This window comes from Papaver somniferum, chromosome 8, assembly GCF_003573695.1.
Source record: "Papaver somniferum cultivar HN1 chromosome 8, ASM357369v1, whole genome shotgun sequence".
NCBI classification, from domain to species: domain Eukaryota; kingdom Viridiplantae; phylum Streptophyta; class Magnoliopsida; order Ranunculales; family Papaveraceae; genus Papaver; species Papaver somniferum.
In genome coordinates this window covers 106915803-106938553 of record NC_039365.1, presented here as the reverse complement: position 1 = coordinate 106938553, position 22751 = coordinate 106915803, and the positions used below count along the sequence as shown (strand labels likewise).

The following is a 22751-nucleotide window of genomic DNA, read 5'->3' as shown; positions in this document are numbered from 1 at the left end:
TTGCTCCTCCAAACTGTTTGCGTCAAAATGTAGTCGAAGGAAATCCCACAACTACACCCAAAGATGAATCTTAAGTTCAATTAACATAAAATAAGACAAGATAAAGACCATGAACCAGTAAACTTTACAGCAAAACCCCTTTTCCGTTGATGATGATTTAGCAATACAAGATAGCGTATCTAAAGCTATATGGACGTATGAAAATTTTAGTAGAGTTTACTCTAAGAACCCCAAAAATCCCCCATGATCTCTTTCTTTTCTCCTCCTTTTATACAAGTTAGATGGTGGATGACAACTCATTACACTTCCGACTTCGTCGACGAACCCTTTTAATGCTCAACAATTAATCTTTATCACCAAACGCCTTTTATTCGTCACTGGTTCCTTTTTACTTCGACGCTCTTCCGAACCTCATCATGTTAATAACTAACTTCAAATCCACTCTGCTACTTCATGCTTCGTCATTTGTTTTGCAGAATCTTTGGCGATTGATTTGCCTCCTCTGTTGGCTAATTTAATGTTCAACTTCCCATCTAATCTGACCCGTCAATCCTTCGTCAATCCTTTTCACATGTTATCATCTCGCCGAACAACTAGATATCTCGATAATGGGTAAAGTACTTCCTGAATATCTTGTGTTTACCATGAATACTTCTCACATGTATTTGAATCCTTAAATTCTTCCGGTGACGCGATTTTTCTGCCCAAAGTACTTGTATGACATTTTCTTGTTACTTTGTATTCCAATGTAACCTTGAACTTCTAGCATTAATGATAAGTTCCTTTAAATATTTGTAAAATTTAGATCTAGTTTTAAAAATAAAATAAACAAGAACTCATTTGAAGCCATGTCTTTTCGTTCGGCGTTACACCGTGTAGGCGATCTTTAGTTAGTAATTCGGGATTCGGTAAACGTACGGAATAACAAACGTACTAGTATTATACGGTTTTGTAAAATCCAAATTCGGTCCAAAATTCGGTCAACGGAACGTGATTCGTCAGTAATTCGGAACGACATACGTATGTATATAATTCGATTTATAAATGTGAGTTCGGCTCTGAAAATTCGGTATCTATATATAATAAATAAGTAGTATTTATAAGGTCATAAACTAATTTTTATGCATATGTGTGAGTTATTTAAAGAAAAAATAAACTTAGTATGATGATATTAATAATATATACAACATTAGTCATCAAAGAGGACGTGGTATAGTGGTTTAGACGCTTGGTTAGCGAGTTTTAGATCTCTCTCACCTTCACCTTCAAATCTCTTCTGTCATTTTTGTTTCATAAAAATTACAACAACGTCTAATATTGGGCCGTGTATGTTTGGGAGGCAGTAAAGCCCCAAAAATAGGCCTTTGAAAACGTAAAAGCTAAATAGTTTCTGGCGAATTAAACGGACATATCATTCGGGATACGTAAAGTTCGTGAACGATTCGCGAATAATTCGGAATGCCACATAATACGCGTTTTGGGTTCGGAGTTGCAAACGTACGCGAATAAAACGGTAAAATTCGTGATACGGAAAAAATCGCGAATGATTCGCGAATCATTCGCGAACTTACTAACTAGGGGCGGTCCTCCTATCTAGTTGTTAAAATGGTAACTGTTTATTCTGCAGAAAAACTGAAGAGATCTGGAGAGAGGTAGAGGGAGGGAGCGATGAATGTTTCAAGTCTGGGCAGAACCAAATGGAGAAAGAAAAACCCTAACGTAAGAATCCAACCGTTGATTACAATTCTTATACTTTTATTCATCTTATTTTTCTTCGTTTTCTACACAGACATACCCAATTACATTTTCTCTTCCTCCAGTTTTTCTTCTTCTTCTTCTTCAGTTTCCCAATTCCCTCCTCAGTGTCAGATTGGTCACAGCCTAGGTGAGAAGTATCTCTGGTTTGCCCCTCATAGTGGTTTTAGTAATCAACTCTCAGAGCTTAAAAATGCTATTCTAATAGCAGGAATATTAAACAGAACCTTAATTGTTCCTCCCATTCTTGATCACCATGCTGTTGCTCTTGGTAGTTGCCCTAAATTTAGGGTTTTGGAACCAAATGATTTACGTATTCGTGTCTGGGATCACATAATTCAGCTCATTCAGGATCACAGGTAAAACCCTTTTCTTCAATTTTGATTTGAATATTAATTTTCAGTTTAGGTTTTTTTTTATGGAAATTCATTTTGCTTTCAGGTATGTGTCAATGGCAGACATTGTAGATCTTTCCTCTCTGGCATCAATGATTAGAACTATAGATTTTAGGGTTTTTACTGGTTTATGGTGTAGTCTAAACAAAAACCTAGCTTGTATCAAAACATCCGAGTTGGAGTCGTCTTCGTTAAAACAATGTGGGTCTTTAATCTCAGGTGTGGATGGTAATGTAGGCAAGTGTTTATATGCTGTAAAAGATGATTGTAGAAGTAGTGTTTGGACTTACCAACAAAAGAATGGAGATGGAGTTTTGGATTCTTTGCAACCTGATGATGAACTTAAAAAAAAGAAGAAAATTTCATATGTTCGGAAACGTAGAGATGTACTAAAAACCCTTGGACCTAATACGGAAGCTGGTTTAGCAACTGTATTAGCCTTTGGAAGCCTTTTTACTTCTCAGCACAAGGGTTCGGAGCTTTATATTGATATCCATGAAGCCCCACTAGATAATAGGATACAGTCTTTGATTAAGAAGATTGAATTTCTCCCATTTGTTCCAGAAATTAGGAATGCTGGGAAGAAGTTTGTGGTCGAGAAGATTAAATCTCCATTTGTGTGTGCGCAACTTAGATTACTAGATGGGCAGTTCAAGAATCACTGGAAGGCTACTTTTTTGGGCTTACAACAGAAGTTGGAAACCCTAAGGAATGAAGGTAGTCACCCAATTCATATTTTTATTATGACAGATCTTCCTGAAGCGAACTGGACAGGAAGTTATTTAGAAGAGCTAGCTAGAGATTCAGATGCTTATAAACTGTTTAGTTTGCAAGAATGGGATGAGTTGGTTGTACAAACTGCAAAGAAGGTTGCAGTTGCAGGTCATGGTTTGAAATCCGGGTCTTCCCCAAACAACGTAAGAGCAAGCAAGATGAAGAAGAATTGTGCTTTTGGGTCTTTACCTAGTATACTTCTATATCTGGAGGAGTCCGTTTGCAGCTGTGCGTCACTCGGTTTTGTTGGGACTGCTGGATCAACCATTGCTGAGAGTATAGAAATAATGAGGAAAAATGGAATTTGCTTGAAGCAAGATAAGATTGAACAGTGAAGTCCACAAACAGGTATATCTGCCTTCTATTAATGTGAAATCTCGTAGTTGGTTGGATTCTTTATGCAGTTGTTCCTTGCTTTTAAAATCAACAAACAGGTATTCGTGATTCAATTATACGTCAACTCCAGCTGGGTTGCAGTCACGAGGAAGAACCGGAAATTGCTGTGCTCAAGGTTCAGTTAACACAAACTAACTTCCGGAGGCATGTCTGCTGTTATTCTAAGCCTCACAGTAAAGTATGATGGATCTGCTATTGTCACCTTGATGCAGTTACATCTCCTTGTCGGATTATTGGAAGCTGTCTTGTGGATATATCTTGGAATTTCAAATATGCCTCCTTTTATGTCTGTGCAGGGGGCTAACAGAGTTTTCTATGTTCACATCTGTGAAGAAACTTGTAAATGTTAAAGTGACCATAAATTTGATATAATGAAGCTCCGTGTATGTCGTTTGAGCCGCATATATCAGGGGCCATGTTTATTTTTCTGTGTTTTGCAATGTGTAACTGCTTGGTTTGTCATTAATTCTGGTCACTATGTCATCCTATTTTTATCACATCAAATGAATTGTAATTCTGAGGGCTTCCGACTCATTGAAATGTGATTCTGCCGAGACTTTTTTCTTATTATTTTGAATCTAAGCTATGCTGAATGCTTAGTGAACTTTATGGTAAACTTTTTTCTTCTTATTTTCCGAGTCATTAATGACTATCTATATCCTGTAGCGATGGAGTTACCTAATACCTAACCTTGAAGGGTTTTATGGCTGCGGACTTCAAAGCGTAAGTATACCTCCGTATACCTCGGATGATCAGAAGATGTAGTGTGGAAGGTCATTTTCAACAAACCCTCGTATTGGACTCATCCACTCCCTTACCCGTAGTATTTCAATCTGGTGAAGGCGAATTGTCCATCTGAGATTGAGCTCAAAAACCGGACGAAGGAACTTTCTGTATCGTATATTGACAAAGTAATCACACAAGAAGAGGGTAACAAAGTACAAACAAATTGAACTAAGAGATTCAAACCATAGCTTCCACACAGCACAATAGAATCATTTACTTGCAGAGAAAATAAGGGAACATTGGGGACTAGTTGACAACTTGAATTAGCTTAAATTCCCTTTGGCTTTTGCTAAATATGGGAAAGTAGGGTAGGCCAATGAGTTACTGTTGACATATGTATACATATTCAGCTTAGATTTGATCATAAACTCAACTGACTTGTGAGGCAGAAGCTGACACCAAACTGGTCGAGCAGTGCAACTATCTCAAAGTCTCCAGCAGCAAATGTCCCATCAGATTTGAAAGATACTTTCCTTTTCGGCTTCGTATATGCACAGTATTCTACTCCGTACACTGTTGTGTCTTTCATGATCGAAGAAATTACAGCTCCAATTGCTTCACCTGCATTACAGTCGTATATGTAAAAACGCTTATAACTCAAATTTCTGAAAGGGTGAGCCACTAGAGTCTATTATTATTATCTGCATGCAAAAATCAAATCAATTGGAATGGTGAATGTCAATGTTCTCTGTTCCTACTAAAACTAAATTCAGTTTAACAATACTATTTCTCTAGATTAAGATATAGTTGTCGATTTATAGCAGTTAAATGCCTATAATCATGAGTGAGTGGCTTAGTGATGAAATGATATATTAAAACAAGCATGAAGTTAATGACAAAAGGCAGAAAAAAAAAATGCAAGAAGCCAATAACATAACAGATTAGGGGATGAAGCTCACCATGTGTTACAAACAACAAGTTCTCTGAAGGAAATTTGTCTGCAAGTGCTCGAACAACTTGTAAATATCTAGTGCGTGCCTCAGTGATTGACTCCTCCCATCGTGGCATCTGTAATTTCTTCATGATGTCAGCAAAGCTTTCATTTATACTGCTATATATTTCAAATGAGGAGGTTTAATGAATCATTTCAAATAGGTTTCAATCAGCTGGTGCCCAAGAGATACAAGAGTGTAATGTTTCATTTCTGACATTGTATCCAATTCTTCTTCAGTATCTTAAGTGTGGATACAGACTGATAACGGAGTCCGTAAAGTTGAGACCAGAATAAAATCATTTACCATTAGTACTGAAAGTGCTCGGGAATCGGTATTCTTTGGTAATGTAAGTATATATGCATAGCATTCGTTATACGATATTATAATGTATCTAGTTTGCTGTCAGAACAGAAAATGAGGCTTTAGTTGTTTTCTATGAATTGTTATGGGTCTGAATCAGGATACTTATAGAATAGAGTTTAGCCAAGCGGCCCAAGCCAGTTTACCTCTTTATACACACGGACCACCGAGTTATCCACTGTCCCAGCTGGTAACAGAGACTCAAGTTCTGACACATTGAAACCCCAATTTCCATTATCAGGAGCCTTGTCAATTCCTATGGCTTCCCTGTTTAGGATCTCACACAAACCAAACTCAATAGAGACCTGCAAAAGAAACAAAAAAACTATTCAAACTATAAGCAAACAAGGCCAAGAAAATCCGCTGAAATTAGATAACTTTCAATGTGTAAGCTTGGGAACAAGATAACAAGCATTAAGTTCAACTTCCAACTCGTCAGATCACCCAGCTATCACTTAGGTCATTGATGGTCCAAAGAATGGATTGCATATTCCGGCCAATAACAAGTTTTCCTCACTTATAAAGTTGATATAGACCTGACTACTGGAAAGGAAATCATGACCGAATTCATGCTGGCAACATCAACATGAACTCTAAATTATGCTCTTTCTTCAGGGTTTAAAATGCTAACACAATTCAAACACTAACCATATGGCATTCTTGAGTTACATCTTGAGTTACACAAACACATAATGAAGGTCTAAAAGTGCTAACCATTAGCATAATAACTACACACCACGTTCATTTTGATCAGAAATACAAATGAAACCAATTAAGGAGGGTATAAATGAATTACATACCTTGACCTTAGATGGATCAATTTCAATGTTATCAGAAGTCATTTCCAATGGATCGTCATTTATAGCACAAAGACCAGAAATAACCTCTGACGCAGTTTGAATACACCGACGAAATGGCGATACAAAAACTCTATGAATTGGAAAATCCAAATTATTCCTGAGCTTCCTTCCGGTACAAAAAGCTCTAACCTTTCCTGGCTCGGCTAGTGGTGGATCAAATGGCCTTTTTGCAGTTGATATCCATAATGGCTCTACATTATCTATTCGATCACCGTGTCTCATCACAACTATATGCTGGATCTGTTCCCCATTTGGATCTGTTGATGATAATGAAGATGACGAGTTCATCCTTTATTTTTACAAAAGGTCAACTTTGATTATAGAGACGGAGAATGTTGAAGAAAATGAGTTTGAGTCAGAAAGAAACAAATGAATTCTCAAGGAATTTTCGGACAGTATGCGATTTTTAAGGAGGTGACGTGGATAAAAAATGTATTTTTTCCTTTAATTATCATATAGGGTTAGAACTTAGAAAGAAAAGACCCAAAAGTTTACCTGATGCGGAACCCTGATTCAAATCATCGTCATCAATTTGATTCTTGTCTTTAATACCCAAAGATTCAACGCAGGAGAAACACCATCCCATCTTTAATGACACAATCTTTTGATTTTCTTCTAAAAAAAAACTGGAAATTATTTACGAAAAAACAATATGACAAGAAGATTATTTAATCATCGGATTGGGAAGTTTTGTTTCTTGTTTCAGAAAGTACAAGCAAATTTGAAGTTATCTACTTCTATGGCTAACATGTATGAGGAAGGAGGACAACAAAAATGGAGGAGAATAAAGAGTACTGACAAAACCGAAAAAACATGTATGAGGAAGGACAACAAAAATGGACGAGAATAGTGAGTACTGAAAAAACCGAAAAATTTAAATCGGAGAAAAAGAGTTTGAATTTCCCGCCTTTTATTTTGATTACTCGAGAGTTTTATTTCTTTTATTTATTTTTTAGTACAAAAAATAATCATAGGAACGATTTATGGACAATTTTATATGGACATTATCTTATAAAATTTGTATTAATTTTCTTTAGAGTCCAAACAACAGTTAATTTGAGGCTAATGTTTGATGATACGTTGTTTTAATGTGATGAAACTCGACAATCTTATAAAAATGTGCATAATTTGAGACGTATAACATCGTCATCTACCAATTTAAAAATCAGCCGTCAAAAAATAATGGTTGAAATTAAAATCATTAGATGGTGAGGTATGTATCTTGAATTGTCTTTACTTTGGTAGGAATCTAAAATCTAATAAGAGGTACGTATCATTAAAATATTAACTTCAAATTCATTGTCGTTTTGGACTGCAAACAAAAAATGGTACAAATCTTGTTTCCAAATAAGATTGCCCATGGATCTTCCTTCAATTATTAATTGAAATAAACTTAGTAAAATATATCCCCTTGTACATAAGTAAGTATCTATTGAGCAAACTTAGTAACCAATTTTTCCTCACTATTGTGGTTAATATTATGTTTGGCTAAAGAATCTGACGAATGATTAATATCTCAGTGCATGTATCAGCATAGCCAACTGAAAAAGCGGGGTCTAACAACCACAACCAATATTTCGTTAGGCAATCTGTGTGGACTAACTCCAATATAATTCCAAAAGAATCAACTAGACAGTTAAACCCAATCAAGGAAAAGATATCCAAGAATCATATCTTTGTTTCTCAATGTAATCAGCAAATCAAACATATAGAATCCGTGAGCCTGATTATTATGAGAAATAACTTGAGCAGTACCAAAGACTAATGTTCAAATGTCAATCAATTTCAATCAACAACCAAAGGTTGGATTTGCCAATTGATTGAACTATGCACAACCTGTGATATTTCAATTATATAAACAAATATAATGCGGAAAAGAAATAACACATACACCGGAAGTTTTGTTTACGAGGAAACCGCAAATGCAGAAAAACCCCGGGACCTAGTCAAGTTTCAAACACCACACTATATTAAGCCGCTACAGACTCTAGCCCACTACAAGTTAACTTCGGTCTGGAATGTAGTTGAGCCCTAACCAATCTCATAATGATTAAGGTACAGTCACGTTCCTTATGCCTCTGAATCCCAGCAGGACTCTACGCACTTGATTCCCTTAGCTGATCTCACCCACAACTAAGAGTTGCTACGACCCAAAGTCGAAGACTTGATAAAAAAATCTGTATCACATAGAAAAGTCTATCCTGATAGATAAATTTTTCTCCCACGAAAATACCTACGAAGTTTTTGTTTCGTCTTTTGACAAATCAAGGTGAACAAGAACCAATTAATAACCCGATCTTATATTCCCGAAGAACATCCTAGAAATATCAACCACCTCACAATAACTTAACTATATGGTAGTAGAAAAAGTTATTATGGAATCACAAAGAATGGGAGAAGAGCTTTGTGACTACTTTTTGTATCTTACGTATCAGAGATAAATCTCGAGCAAATCTTAGAGAAGATAGTACTCAATACGATAAAACAAGTAAGATCAGAACACGCAACTACGGAGAAAATAGTTGGGTTTGGCTTCAGAATACCAACGAAGTATTTAAGTCGTTAACCTATAATGTTTTTAGGAAAAACCTAGGTTAAAGTAGAATCGACTCTATTCGCAACTAGTATCACACATGAAGTGTGAGGATTAGGCTTCCCAGTTGCTAGAGTTCTCCCTTATATAGTCTTCAAATCAGGGTTTGATAGCTTTGGAACAAAGCAATCAATATTCATCGTTGGATGAAACCTTATTCAAGATTCAAGGTAATATATTTCCAACGTTAGATGGTCTTAGCTTGTTACACACAAATGAAATATACTTTCATGTAGATATCGGTAACCGTACCTGAACGTGTATAATGAGTTGGTTCAATAACAACTAACCGAAGTTATCCATATGAACACTTTTGTCTTCACCATGTTCATATTAACACTTCTAGATCAATTGATAATCAAATAAATCTAATAATGTCACTTATAGAGTTGTCAATTGTTTATATTCTCGTAGAAATATACAAGACACAATTGAAGAAAGGTCGAATTGATTCAAAAGAATCAGTTCATGAACATTTTATCCATGGTTTGTAAAGATTGCATTCCTTAATATATAAATGTATTTGTTCATGAGTATGAAATCATATTTGACCGATTTTAGAACTTGAACCACTTAACTTTGCAAACCGGTACGCAACCTTAAGTTGCGGACATTGGTCACAAGCCGATAGTTTGCAAACGGGTATGCAAACTTTAGCTCTGGACCGAACTCCGGTGGAACTGTTTGCGAACAGGTATGCAAACTTGGTTCCCGGACTTCAACAGTTAAATCAGTTTGCCAACGGGTATGCAAACTTAAGTACACTGACTTAATAGTTGAATAAGTTTGCGAACGGGTATGCAAACTTAACTTCCCATCCTGAATTCCATCAAAACAGTTCGTACACTTAGTACATAAACCGTAATATATCCAAACATGGATTTTAGCTCTTAACTCGCACTTCAATCATTGAAACATTCTTAGAAAACGGCAATAGCTGTCTCACACAAACTATTAACTCATAAGAAATTTTCAAGTGATCGAATGATCATTACGAAACATTCTGAGTCTACATCAAATGACTGTCTCACACAAATTTATTTCAACAAAAAAAATAGAATAAAACTTCCTGGAATGCATCATAAAATAATTCACAATATGTGTGATCATAGGAAAGCAAATTTATGGCTTTTTTTGGAATTGTTCACTTTCTCCCCCTTTAGTTATTTTATTTACCAGAAAATGTATCACAATAGAAATTGGAGGGGTTTTGGTCACTGGAATTCATGCAGATGTGCTTACTTTGAATAGAAGAGAATTATGGTCTGATTTGCTCACTATAAGTAATCTAAATAAACCATGGTTGGTTTTAGGGGACTTTAACACAATTACTTCTATACATCAAAAAAAGGGTGGAAGGAGTCCTCTTACTTCAGCTCTTAATGATTTTAATGAATGTATAGATCAATGTGGTCTACTTCAGGATCCCAAAAGTGGGTCACAATTTTCTTGGTTAGATGGTAGATGTGGTAAAAAAAGAATTCTTTGTAATCTTGATAGAGCTCTTTTCAATCAGCAATGGCTTAGTAAATACAATGGATGGAAATATCATGTTACTTCAAGAGGGATTTCAGATCACATCTGTCTTATTGGAACTACTGCAGATTTTCTTAAGCCTAATAATGCACCATTTAGATTTCAGAAGATGTGGTTGTCACACCCTGATTTTCTAGGAATAGTCACTGAATCTTGGAATGTACAGATTATTGGGAATCCAATTTTCATTTTTATGAACAAATTGAAGAATTTGAAGATAATTTTAAAAAAATGGAATTGGGAGATTTTTGGGAATGTATATACCGAACTGAAAGAAACGGAAGATAAGGTAACTGAAACTAACATCCTATCTGATGCTGATCCAACAAATGTGGAATTATTAAATAACTATGTTACAGTGATAGGTGTCTAAAACACCTAATTTACTATGTAGTAGTTATGCTTTCTTTGCTATTTTTTCTTGTGAATTTTGTATTTTACGTTTGTTTTGAGTGTTTTAGGTATTTTGGAGTCATACGGAGGAAAAGAAGAAGAAATCACCCAATTTGAGCATGGAAAGGGTAAGAAGGTCATTCACATCAAACACTATTGGGAGCCTGGCAAGGTTAAGGGGCAACTCTACGTTAAGGGGCTACCGTGGGGTGACTATATTCCAGCAGTGGGTGCAAATAGCTGTCCCGTTTTTATAACCCTAAAATCGATTTTCTCATTCATTCTTTCAGTCCCACCAGAAACTGAGAAAGAGAATTGCAGGAAGCAGCTGCTGCTGTTAATACCAGATCGAGAAACTGATGAGAGCTAATATTTTGATCGGTCTACGATTGTAAAGATCGAGAAGAAATGATGAAGGAACTGTTGTATATATCAGAGAGTGAAGAGTATTGTCGCTATTGAACAACACAGAGAGGATGAAATTGAGGGTTCTGTGGATGAACCAAATCGAGAGTTGCTTTTAATGGGAATTAAGGAGAAGACAAGAACTGATATGGGTTAGATGGAAATAGTCGAACTGAGAGAGGAAATCGAATCGATGACATGAATTAAGAAGAATTGAAGTTGTTGAATTAGCGTTGTTCGGAAAGAAGAATGCAACATAGATTATGATGGAGTAGCTTCTGTTGGTCGTTATGAAGAAGAAGGCAGAAATTGCAGTTGTGGGTTTTGATAATTTAGGGTTTTCCTGTGAATTGGAGGGCTGAATTTGGTGATGGGTTAAAGACGAAGCTGTTGATGGTATCTGCCGAGAATTAAATGGGTTTTTGGTTTGAATCTGAGATAGAAATTCGTGGTAGTTGCTGTATATCTAGGCGATGGAGAAGAATAAGACGGTGGTGGTGATAAAATTGTATTGAATTTACAGCCATGAATGTTGCGGTCGAGATTCAGTAGATCGAGAAGAGCAGATGGGTTTTGAATGGAGAAATTCGAAGAAGAAGAAGATGGGTTTCTGGTGGAGTTGAGATGAAATTCAGAAATGGGTTTGATTGTTCTGCTGCTGCTATAAAGATGAAGTATGGAGTTGAGCTGTTGCTCTAATGGGTTGTGTATGAAATTGATGAATGAGTTGCTGGAATAGATGTATGTTAGGATTCTTACCAGGAGAAGACTAAAAATAATAGGCCTGAAATCGGCCTGAGAATTGTCGTAAAAACAGAAGAAACTCTGTCCATTTTTCTGCTCAGGCGAGTTAACTCAGTGCCGGCGATGACCGTTCCAGACGAGTTCTATGATCGATCCATCCATGTGACTCAGTAATTCATCCGATTAAGACCGAGTCAGAGCAGATGATTCAGTAGTTGACTATCCTACCTTGACCCAGTTGACTGACAGCTTGACCTTCTTGACCGTTTAGTTTAACAGAACGTCGACGAAAACATAACTCACGTGTCCGGCGGCGACATTTCAGGTCGAATTTCCGGTGATCTCGAGGACTTTTCAGGAAACCCAAATTTACAGATTTTTGTGTGGATTGTTCTCATGGGTGTGAATACTTAGATTTGGAAGTTGGATGGAAACTTGGAAGATTTGGAGAATTGGACTTAAAATTGGAATTAGGCTCAAATTCGGAAAGTGGTGTTATTATGGAATGAAGATTCTTTTCCTACAAGAATTGGAGAGCATTGAAGTCTATAAATAAAGGAGTTCTCTATAACCTTTTACACACCTTTTACACACACAACATTTCTCTTTTCTTTATTTTTTGTGTGAACTTCTTAGCATGAGTAGCTAATTTTATTGTTTGAGGATGAATTCCTAGTTCTTGATATGTTTTGAGTTTTGTTTTAAATCTACTTTGAAGTTTTCACATGATTATCGATTGTTTTTACTAATAGGAATGTTTATACATTCATGGTTGATTGATAGGTCGTTTAGGATGCATACTAAATTGATTTGTTAATTGATCTAAAGCTAGTGAAAGTTAGGGGATAAGTAATCGTTTCTTGACTCTTTATACAAGTAGCAAACACGAGATCTTGCGAAGGGATTCCGTGGAGCAATTGTGTATGGAAACAACGTTAGCAAGTAGACCTTGAGCTAAGAGTCTAACTACTAATATCAACCTAATAAATTCATAAATCTTAATGCGTTTAACTAAATTACATCTTGAGTGAGCTACTACTGGGTGGTTTGGTGAATAGAATCCGGTAGTCGAGAACTTCTGTATCTGGTGATACTAGAGATTTTGGGGTTTAGCAATGAGCTAGCTGCTTTACCTACGGTTGGTGATAATCTGTGACTAATAAAAAGTGGAAAAGAACATAACTTGAATCATTATTTTGCAACGAAGAAGGATTCCCTGATCTAATCTCTCTTATTGATTTCAACTTTATCTTTTTAATTGCTTTGTTTATTCTTTTACTTTATAAAATCTAACCCCCCCCCCCCTTTTGTGACATTATAAGACAACTAAAACCTCTTGCTCCTCGTGGGAACGATCCTTACTATCGCTATATTACTTGTTAATTAGTGAGAAAAATATTAATTAATTTGTTGTGGTTACGACACGCATCATACAACTAGAGGTATCATAGATATGGCAGCTCAAAACTATCACACTATATTGAGTCAAAAAGAAAGAGTGAATTGGATCAAATTTGGTAATGCAAATACTGAATTCTTCCATACTCAAATTAAACTCAGACAGGCAAAGAATAATATTGCAAAACTTGAAGATACTTCTGGTGCCATTGTGACAAATAAGCAGTCTATTAAAAATATACTTCTCAATCATTTCAAGGAGAAATTTGCAGCACAACTAGTAAATATATCTGAATTTTTTTTTATCAGCAATTCCTGATATTGTCAACTCAGAAGATAATAAAATACTAGAGAAGATTCCTTCTCAAGAAGAAATTAAAGAGGCAGTTTTTTGTCTTAATCAAGATGGTGCTCCTGGACCAGATGGTTACGCTGGTATTTTCTACAGAGAGGCTTGGAATATTATAAAAGAAGATCTGACAAATGTTATACAATTCTGTTGGAGCAATCAATTAATTCCTTCTGGTCTAAATTCAAATTTTCTTATCCTTCTGCCAAAGATTCAAGGTGCAAAAAAAGCTTCACAGTTCAGACCTATTGGTCTAAGTAACTTTTGTTTCAAGATATTTACAAAGATTCCAACTATAAGAATGAGCAACTTAATACAAAAAATTATTTATCCACAACAATGTGCTTTCATCAAAGGAAGAAACATACATGAACAAGTCTTATTAGCATCAGAACTTGTTAATGAAATGAATACTAATATAAAAGGTGGAAATGTGGCCTTAAAGTTGAATATATCTCAAACTTATGGCACTGTAAGCTGGGATTACTTAATAGCAGTGCTAAAAAAATATGGGAGAGAATTACAAATTGGATTTTGGTGCTTCTAAAAACAACAAAAATTTCTATTATGGTGAATGGGAGTCCTGTTGGGTACTTTAGTGTTGGAAGAGGAGTGAAACAAGGAGATCCTCTCTCTCCAATTCTTTATGTCTTGGCTGCTGATGTATTAAGTAGGAAGTTGACTCAACTAATTCAAGAGAGGAAAATTCAACCTATGGTCATCAGAAAAGGTATCTTCCCTTCACATTTATTCTTTGCTGATGATATTTTTATATTCTGCAATGGATGCAAGCAAACTCTGGTAAACCTAGAACACTTACTCATTGAATACCAAAGTGCTTCTGGACAACTTGTTAGTGCTGCTAAGAGAAAATTTTTTGTTGATGGAACTTCTGACACAAGAAAAAATCAGATTGCAAAATGTATGAACATGAAATTATCTGATTTTCCTGATAAATATTTGTGTGTATTGCTGATAAAGGAAAAGTCAAAACTGAACATCTTTGGTCCTTTGTTGAAATGCTGCAAAAGAGACTGGCTACTTAGATAGGAAAACTCTTAAATTTTCAATCTAGATTAACTCTTATAAAATTTGTACTCAGCAGTATACCTCTGTATAATATGTCTATATAAAGATGGCCTAGAAAACTGATTGAGGCTTGTGGAAGAATTTTAAGAAATTTTCTATGGAGTGGAAATGTTGAAGAACAAAAATACATCACTATAGCTTGGGACAAAGTCTATGTTCCATTGGAGGAAGGAGGGTCTAGGAATTAGAAGATTTGAAGATATTAACAAAGCATTATTGATGAAATTACTGTGGAGAATTCTGAACTCAAATGAAGAATAGGCAAAATTCTTCTTAGCCAAGTATAAAGATAAAAATGGTATGTGGATTTCATATTATAAGCAATCATCAGTTTGGCCAGGTATAAAATGGATTATTCAGGAGTTTGAAGAAAACACAAGATGGCTAGTTGGGAATGGTGAAGATATTTCTGTTTGGTATGATTCATGGATTTATCATACAAGTATTATTAAAAACTTCCCTGAAAATGAATATATACAACAGAACAATACCATGAAGGTTAAACAACTGATTGTGGATGATACATGGAATATACCAGAAGAGATGCTTAATTTCATTTCCACCGAAGATCTCCCCACTATTACTTCTTCAAAAGACAAACTGGTTTGGACTACTACTCAAGATGGTGAATTATCTACTTCTAGTGCTATCAATGTGATCAGAAAGAAGCAACCAAAACTAAAATGGTATAAGAAAATTTGGAATTCTTGTGTTCATCCCTCCATTTCAAGCAACATATGGAAAATAACAAGAGGAGCTGGGAATACTGATGAAAACACCACTAAGAGAGGTATGTTACTTGCATCCAGATGTTATCTTTATCATAAAGAACATGACAACATGAACCATATTTTGTGGAATGGCAATTATGGTCAAATTTTATGGACTTGGATAGGCAACATCTTTGCTTTTATAAATCCAAAGTCTTTTGATGATGTTATAAATCTTTGCAAACATAAGAGTTCAGTTATCCAGGAATTGTGGTACATAACATCATTTAACATAATGGTAGATATATGGTTCACCAGGAACATAGTATTTTTTTGATAATATCCTGCCTGACAGTGACAAGGCCAAATCCAAGATCACAAGAATGGTGCATGACTGTGAGATTAGACTAAAAGGTTTTATGTTCAATACAGCTTATGATTTGCAGATTCTTAAATTCTTTAATGTAGGCTGTAGGAGGGTGAAATCTGCAAAGGATATAGAATGCTCCTTCTTTCTTCCTGAAACAAATGATCTTTTATTCTGTTGTGATGGGGCATCTAGAGGTAACCCTGGTAATGCTGGGTATAGGTTTATTGTCAGAAATACCATGGGTGAATTCATTACAGCTGAAGGTGGAGGCTTGGGAATATCCACAAACTTCATTGCAGAAGTTATGGGGGCACTTTGTGCTATGGAATGGACTGTGAAGAACATGAAGGAGAAAATTACTATTAATACTGACTCCACTGCTGCCATTTCTGCCTATATGAAAAACAAACATCCTTGGTTTGTATGGAACAAATGAAATTTTGTTAGTACTAGACTTAAACATATTTACTTCAACCGTGTCTATAGAGAAGTGAATTTTTCTGCCGATTTTTTTTGCAAAAAAAGGTGTTCATCTACCTAAGGGACATACAATGATTTTCTCTACAAGACCCCCTAATATGCACAGAATGGAATGGCCAGCTACTACTTATTACAAGTTTGATTGATAGCTTTGTTGACTTGTAAACATTGCTTTTATTTTTGGGCTTGGACTTGTTGTCCTTTTGTTTTTAATTTTCTGTTGTTGGGCCTAGGACTTGTTGTCCATATCTGGCTTCCATTTTTGTTGAAAAAGCGAGGGTCTAACAACACCACCCAATATTTCGCTTAGAAATCTGTATGGACTAACTCCGAAACAATTTCTAGAGAATCAACTAGACAGTCATACTGAATCCAGGTAAAAGTATCTCAAGGAGTCTCTCTTGTTTTGATTTAATCGAGCTAATAGAAATCAGTGAGTCTTTAATCAAACACAAGGAATAACTTGGAGGGTACCAAAGACCAATATCCAAGGATCAATCAATGACAATCAACAACCAAAGGTTGGATTATTCTAATTTATGATCTAAACGCACAACCTGTATTATTTCAATTATAAAGATAAAAAAATATAATGCAGAAATAGAAATAACACAAACACTAGAAATTTTGTTAACGAGCAAACCGCAAATGCAGAAAAACCCCGGGACCTAGTACAGATTAAACACACACTGTAATTAAGCCGCTACAGACACTAGCCTACTCCAAGCTAACTTCGGACTGGACTATAGTTGAACCCCAATCAGTCTGCCACTGATCCAAGGTACAGTTGTACTCCCTACGCCTCTGATCCCAGCAAGATACTGCGCACTTGATTCCCTTAGATGATCTCACCCACAACTAAGAGTTGCTACGACCCAAAGTCGAAGACTTAACAATAAACAAATCTGTCTCACACAGACAAGTCTATAAAAGGATCAATCTGTCTCCCACAGATAAACCAGAAAAGGTTTTGTTCCGTCTTTTGATAATAATCAAGGTGAACAGGAACCAATTGATAATCCGGTCTTATATTCCCGAAGAACAGCCTAGAGTTATCAATCACCTTACAACAATCTTAATCATATGGCAGCAAAACAAGATGTTGCGAAATCACAAACAATGAGACGAAGATGTTTATGATTACTTTTTATATCTTGCCTATCGGAGATATCAATCTCAAGCCAATCAATCTGATTGTACTCGTACGATAGAAGATGCAAGATCAGATTACACAACTATGATAAAAGTAGTATCGGTCTGGCTTCACAATCCCAATGAAGTCTTTAAGTCGTTAACCTGGTTTTAGAAGAAGAAAACCAAAGGGTTAAAGGAGAATCGACTCTAGTATGCAAACTAGTATCACACGTGAGGTGTGGGGATTAGTTTTGCACAGATCCTAGTAATAGGTGTGACCTATCACAAAACTAATGTGTAATCGATCCTTGTAATTGGCGTAACCGGTCCTGGTAATCGGTGTAACCGATCCTAGTGACTTGTGTAACCGACCACAAGTAATACCATGAGTATATGGTAACCGGTCCTGGTAATTGATGTAACCGATCCTGGTAACTGATGTAACCGGTTCTGGTAACTTGTGTCTTCGATCACAAGCAAACCATATTGAGGTAAAACTGATCCTTGTGTTTGGTAAAACCGTGAACCCATGATTAGTGAATTGATATTTGATCAATCACATAGTTGTATTGGAATACAGATGAACCAATTCTAAACTTGTTTGGAAGTGTGGTATAATCGATTTCAATATTGTAAATATGAAAGAGGATTTACAAAGAAAAGATGTCAACATACTTTGAACACGAACAATAACTCTTATCTTTTATTGTTCAAAGATATTCCTTAATAACTCAAGGATATCCCGGTCTGAAATAAATTAAGAATTTTTTAATTAAGGTTGTTAGTTTTATATGCTTTAGTTACCAGCAATTAAATGCATATCTCTAGAAAATAAAAATTCGTAATGTGCATTTACTAATTGGAGATTTTCTATTGAGAGATTTCGGAAAATATTGGACAAAGCATTTCCAGGAGTTACGAAAACCGATTTTGGACATTTATTGCATATCTTGAGAATATTCAGTTTTGGAAATTCCTTGGTTTCCAAACATCCTTGGTCTATAAATACCCAAATTTGCATTTCTATCCAACTATCCTAATAGCCAGGCAAATTTCATCTTTTTGTTGTTTCTGGTGGAGTCGTCTACCCGGAGAGGAAAGTACCCTAACTAGGCGAAATCTTTTATGACCGCTTGTTTAAATACTTTTGCGGGATCAAGAAGCTCTACGAGTACCGTTGGTGGGAAACTAAATAATTGCAGTTTATTTTAGTTTTCGATTGATTTGATTGACTAACGGTTGTTGAACTTTGATTGCACCTAGTTTTTTTATTCTTGAGAATCTTCTCTTATGATATAAGATTCACTCAAACTAGATCGAAGTGCCGACGGGATCTTTAGAACTGTTTCTAGATCTAAATACATCTTGTGATAATCCATTGTTAACAGACTTCGTTCTGTGCGTGATTGATCACAAGAGATTCAAGTGGTGTTGTGCAGGTGTTTATTGAATATTAAAGAAGATTTGAAGACAAAAAAGATTTCTTATTTGGTTTATATATCTTTGGGTGTGCACAAACCTTGATCGGCTGGGATCCAACTAGAATCAGATTTATTCGATTGATTAGTTGCGTAAGATCGGCATCACCTTATAGTTTCTCGTTGGAATCTATATTGATTGATTGAAAATATAAACTCTTCTAATTCGGTAGTTGTTGGATATATTGATCTAACCAGGCAAAGGAGTTTATTGGTTAAATGAAAGAGCCTTTGCATATGACTTGAGATATCTTCATCTGAAAGAATCAAGAGAGTTGTTACCAAACAAATTTGTTATTCCTTTACTGTTTGAAATACGATCCAAAGAAATTGTTCCAGTGCGTGCACTTATTACCTTTGGATTTGCAATCTCTTATTACACCAAGTAGAACATTGACATGGTGCTTCAACCGATTAAATCTATCAGCTTGGATTCTAACAAGATTTAGAATAAATTCACTCTCTTCAGCCGAATCCCGTTCATTAATGGAGAGGCTTACATTTGAAGGGTAATCGGAAGTACACATGTCAGTGTTAGTCTGTCTCGTTAGTACATAAGGTTCATCTATATTCGATATTGTAGAACCCTTCTCTTTAGTAGAGTTAGACGAGATATAAATTTTATTTCTGGTAAAGCGTTTATCAGAGATAGTACTCTTGTCCATAGAGTCAGATCGCTATAAACACAGACTTTTAAGGTCTCGAACGTGTTTTCCTGCTCTGATACCAATTGAAAAAACGGGGGTCTAACACCACCACCCAATATTTCTCTTAGAAATCTGTACGCAAAAACTCGAATATACTTTTAAGAGAATCAACAAGACTCAATCAATTAAAAGTACATCAACGATTTTATATCTCTCTCTCTTGATTTGATTTCCTCAAACAGAAACTGCGAGTACTAATCAAATACAAGGAATAACTTGGATGGAACCAAAGACCAATATCCAAGGATCAATCAATGACAATCAACAACCAAAGGTTGGATTATTCTAATTGATGATCTAAACGCACAACCTGTATTATTTCAATAATAAAGATAAAACAATATAATGCGGAAATAGAAATAACACATACACACACCAGAAATTTTGTTAACAAGGAAACCGCAAATGCAGAAAAACCCCGGGACCTAATCCGTATTGAACACACACTATATTAAGCCACTACAAACACTAGCCTACTCCAATCTAACTTCGGACTGGACTGTAGTTGAACCCCAATCAGTCTCCCACTGATCCAAGGTACAATTGTACTTCATACACCTCTGATCCCAGCAGGATACTGCGCACTTGATTCCCTTAGCTGATCTCACCCACAAATAAGAGTTTCTACGACCCAAAGTCGAAGACTTAACAATAAACAAATCTGTCTCACACAGACAAGTCTATCAAAGGATCAATCTGTCTCCCACAAATAAACTCTAAAAGGTTTTGTTCTGTCTTTTGATAATAATCAAGGTGAACAGGAACCAATTGATAATCCGGTCTTATATTCCCGAAGAACAGCCTAGAGTTATCAATCACCTTACAACAATCTTAATCGTATGGTAGCGAAAAGAGATGTTGCGGAATCACAAACAATGAGACGAAGATGTTTGTGACTACTTTTTATATCTTTCCTATCGGAGATATTAATATCAAGCCAATCAATCTGATTGTACTCGTACGATAGAAGATGCAAGATCAGATCACACAACTACGATAAAAGTAGTATCGGTCTGGCTTCACAATCCCAATGAAGTCTTTAAGTCGTTAACCTGGTTTTAGAAGAAGAAAACCAAAGGTTAAAGGAGAATCGACTCTAGCACGCAAACTAGTATCACACGTGAAGTTTGGCGATTAGTTTTGCACAATACTAGATGTCTCCTTTATATAGTCTTTCAAATCAGGGTTTCGCCTTGGTCACAAAGCAAACAATATACACCGTTAGATTCAAAATAATATTTCTCAACCGTTAGATCGAAAACTTAGCTTGTTATACACAAATGAAATGCACGCTTCTAAGTTTGTTCACCGTACCCAAACGTGTACATTGTTGGTTCAACAATAGTTAACCAAAAGGTTAGCCATATGAGTATTTCATACCAACTATATTCTTCTTCACCATAACTAGTTCCGATGACTTCAAATGAACTAGTTAGAGAGTTGTTCAATTGCAAGGAAATCTTATGTACTACACAAGACACAATTGAAGCAAAGATGATTTGATTCACTTGAATCGGTACATGAACTTTATAGCCACTGTTTGAAAATTGCATTCCTTAGTTTTTATAAGTTTAAGTTCAAAAATCATCTTCAAATATATAACCTTCTTAAGTTTGCACACTAGGTTCGCGGACTTAAGAAACCGACCAGAGTTTACAAACTCCAACAGAAAATCTCGGCAAAGACTTTCCGCCGGTTCGCGGACTGGTATTCACGCAACAAGTTTGTCAACTCCAGCAGAATTTCTCGGGATGAGAAGTTCGGCAGTTCGCGGAGTTGGTAACAAGCTATTCTTCCGGTTTCTCTTGATCAACAAAGTTCGAAAACTTTGAAACATTCTTAGAGTTATATAGTTGTTACACCATTTCTCTTCAAAGCAATTTTCAAGATGATTGAAACATATCATGACTTTCGTCACATGGTAAAGATAAACTTGTTTAAAGCGAAAATATTACCAACTCATATTTCGAGATATAGATAGGCGAGGTATACTCGGCTCGAAATACCAAATGTGTATAATCAAAGTCTATATATATAGCATACGACTTCTTGTATTAAAGAGTAGGAGATAGAGTAGATATACTTTTGAGTGATAGATAAGTTCAAGTCTTCACATACCTTTTTGTCAGAAGTTCCACCAGTTCCTTGAGTAGTTCTTCTACTTGTATGATGAATCGCCATGAAGTCCTTAAGCTCAACTACACTTTCTATCCTAGTCCGAGACTTAGCTATAATAGACTATAAATCAAAACTTATAGTTTTGATCACTAACATTGACAAACATGCTTGAGATAACAACGCATGCGAGTTCGACCGAGCAATGCTCTAACAATCTCCCCTTTTGTCAATTTTAGTGACAAAACTATCAATACATATGGAATACAAAAAATATAAATAAACTTTAGTAGCTCCTATTCCACACGTCTAATCTGTAGCATTTCTCGAAATCTTCGTCACTTCCAAGTACTCCAATGATCCCAAAGGTTGTAAGTTTAGCATCACCGCTGTTGAAGATCCGTAGATATAACAATGAGAAAACATAGTTCTCGATCATTGTTATACAGTGTTATAGTATTATTACACAGCGTCAAAGTTCAATTGTATCATAACTTCAACAATAATACTATGATATGTATCACTCCTCCTTAGTCAATACTCCATCTCACATAGAAACCACTCCCCCTTACACAATGATCCGAAAACCATATGTATTTGTAGTGTGAACTACATATTAATTCTCCCCCTTTTTGTCAATAAAATTGGTAAAGGTACAAGAACGGGATCATAATGAAATTTCTGAGAGAGACATTTCATGACAAAAGGAAAAAATACATACCAACTAATTTAGATGCAATCATAAAGCCGAAGCTAAATGCATTCATCAAGGAGTTTAAAGATACAAGATAACCCCTCTAAAATTCCACAACTGCACACCCCTCAAGATATGACCATTAAGCACAAGTTCAAAAGAACTCTCCCCCATTTGATGTCATTCCCGAAAGAACAACAAGAGCAACCTTAATTTCGAAAAAAAGAAGGATTTTATTGGACACCAAAAACCATGAGAATGATTTTCTATATCCAAAAACTCAATCAAATTAATC

At 35.7% G+C, this 22751-nt stretch overlaps 3 protein-coding genes across 4 annotated transcripts; 2 read left to right on the top strand and 1 right to left on the bottom strand.

Moving 5' to 3' along the window:
- Positions 1–1616: 1616 nt before the first annotated feature.
- Positions 1617–3890, top strand: LOC113302486 (O-fucosyltransferase 30-like). Of its 2 annotated transcripts, XM_026551397.1 has the most exons (3): positions 1619–2114; positions 2197–3272; positions 3359–3890. In XM_026551397.1, the coding sequence occupies exons 1-2, from the start codon at positions 1669–1671 to the stop codon at positions 3257–3259; spliced, it is 1509 nt and encodes a 502-aa protein (XP_026407182.1). In that variant the 5' UTR covers positions 1619–1668; the 3' UTR covers positions 3260–3272; positions 3359–3890. The 2 variants fall into 2 exon arrangements, with proteins under 2 accessions (XP_026407183.1, XP_026407182.1); XM_026551398.1 differs by having other exon boundaries at positions 1617–2114; positions 2197–3890.
- A 379-nt stretch (positions 3891–4269) lies between these two features.
- Positions 4270–6610, bottom strand: LOC113306933. Its single transcript, XM_026555846.1, has 4 exons — positions 6202–6610; positions 5548–5706; positions 5006–5114; positions 4270–4667 (listed from the first exon to the last, which is right to left on the bottom strand). The coding sequence occupies exons 1-4, from the start codon at positions 6547–6549 to the stop codon at positions 4468–4470; spliced, it is 816 nt and encodes a 271-aa protein (XP_026411631.1). The 5' UTR covers positions 6550–6610; the 3' UTR covers positions 4270–4467.
- Positions 6611–13385: 6775 nt separating this feature from the next.
- Positions 13386–14226, top strand: LOC113305892. The gene is made up of 2 exons (XM_026554884.1): positions 13386–13533; positions 13640–14226. Exons 1-2 carry the CDS (start codon positions 13386–13388, stop codon positions 14224–14226), a joined length of 735 nt encoding a protein of 244 aa, XP_026410669.1.
- Positions 14227–22751: the final 8525 nt, after the last annotated feature.

Bases quoted from the DNA above. Each gene is read 5' to 3' on its own strand.
- LOC113302486 (XM_026551398.1), top strand. From the start codon at position 1,669: ATGAATGTTTCAAGTCTGGGCAGAACCAAATGGAGAAAGAAAAACCCT. The intron at 2,115-2,196 runs GTAAAACCCTTT...TTTTGCTTTCAG, and splicing joins CAGCTCATTCAGGATCACAG to GTATGTGTCAATGGCAGACA.
- LOC113306933 (XM_026555846.1), bottom strand. From the start codon at position 6,549: ATGAACTCGTCATCTTCATTATCATCAACAGATCCAAATGGGGAACAG. The intron at 5,115-5,547 runs GTAAACTGGCTT...AAGAAATTACAG, and splicing joins TGGTCCGTGTGTATAAAGAG to ATGCCACGATGGGAGGAGTC. The intron at 4,668-5,005 runs GTGAGCTTCATC...ACTGTAATGCAG, and splicing joins CTTGTTGTTTGTAACACATG to GTGAAGCAATTGGAGCTGTA.
- LOC113305892 (XM_026554884.1), top strand. From the start codon at position 13,386: ATGGCAGCTCAAAACTATCACACTATATTGAGTCAAAAAGAAAGAGTG. The intron at 13,534-13,639 runs GTGCCATTGTGA...TTTTTTTATCAG, and splicing joins AAAACTTGAAGATACTTCTG to CAATTCCTGATATTGTCAAC.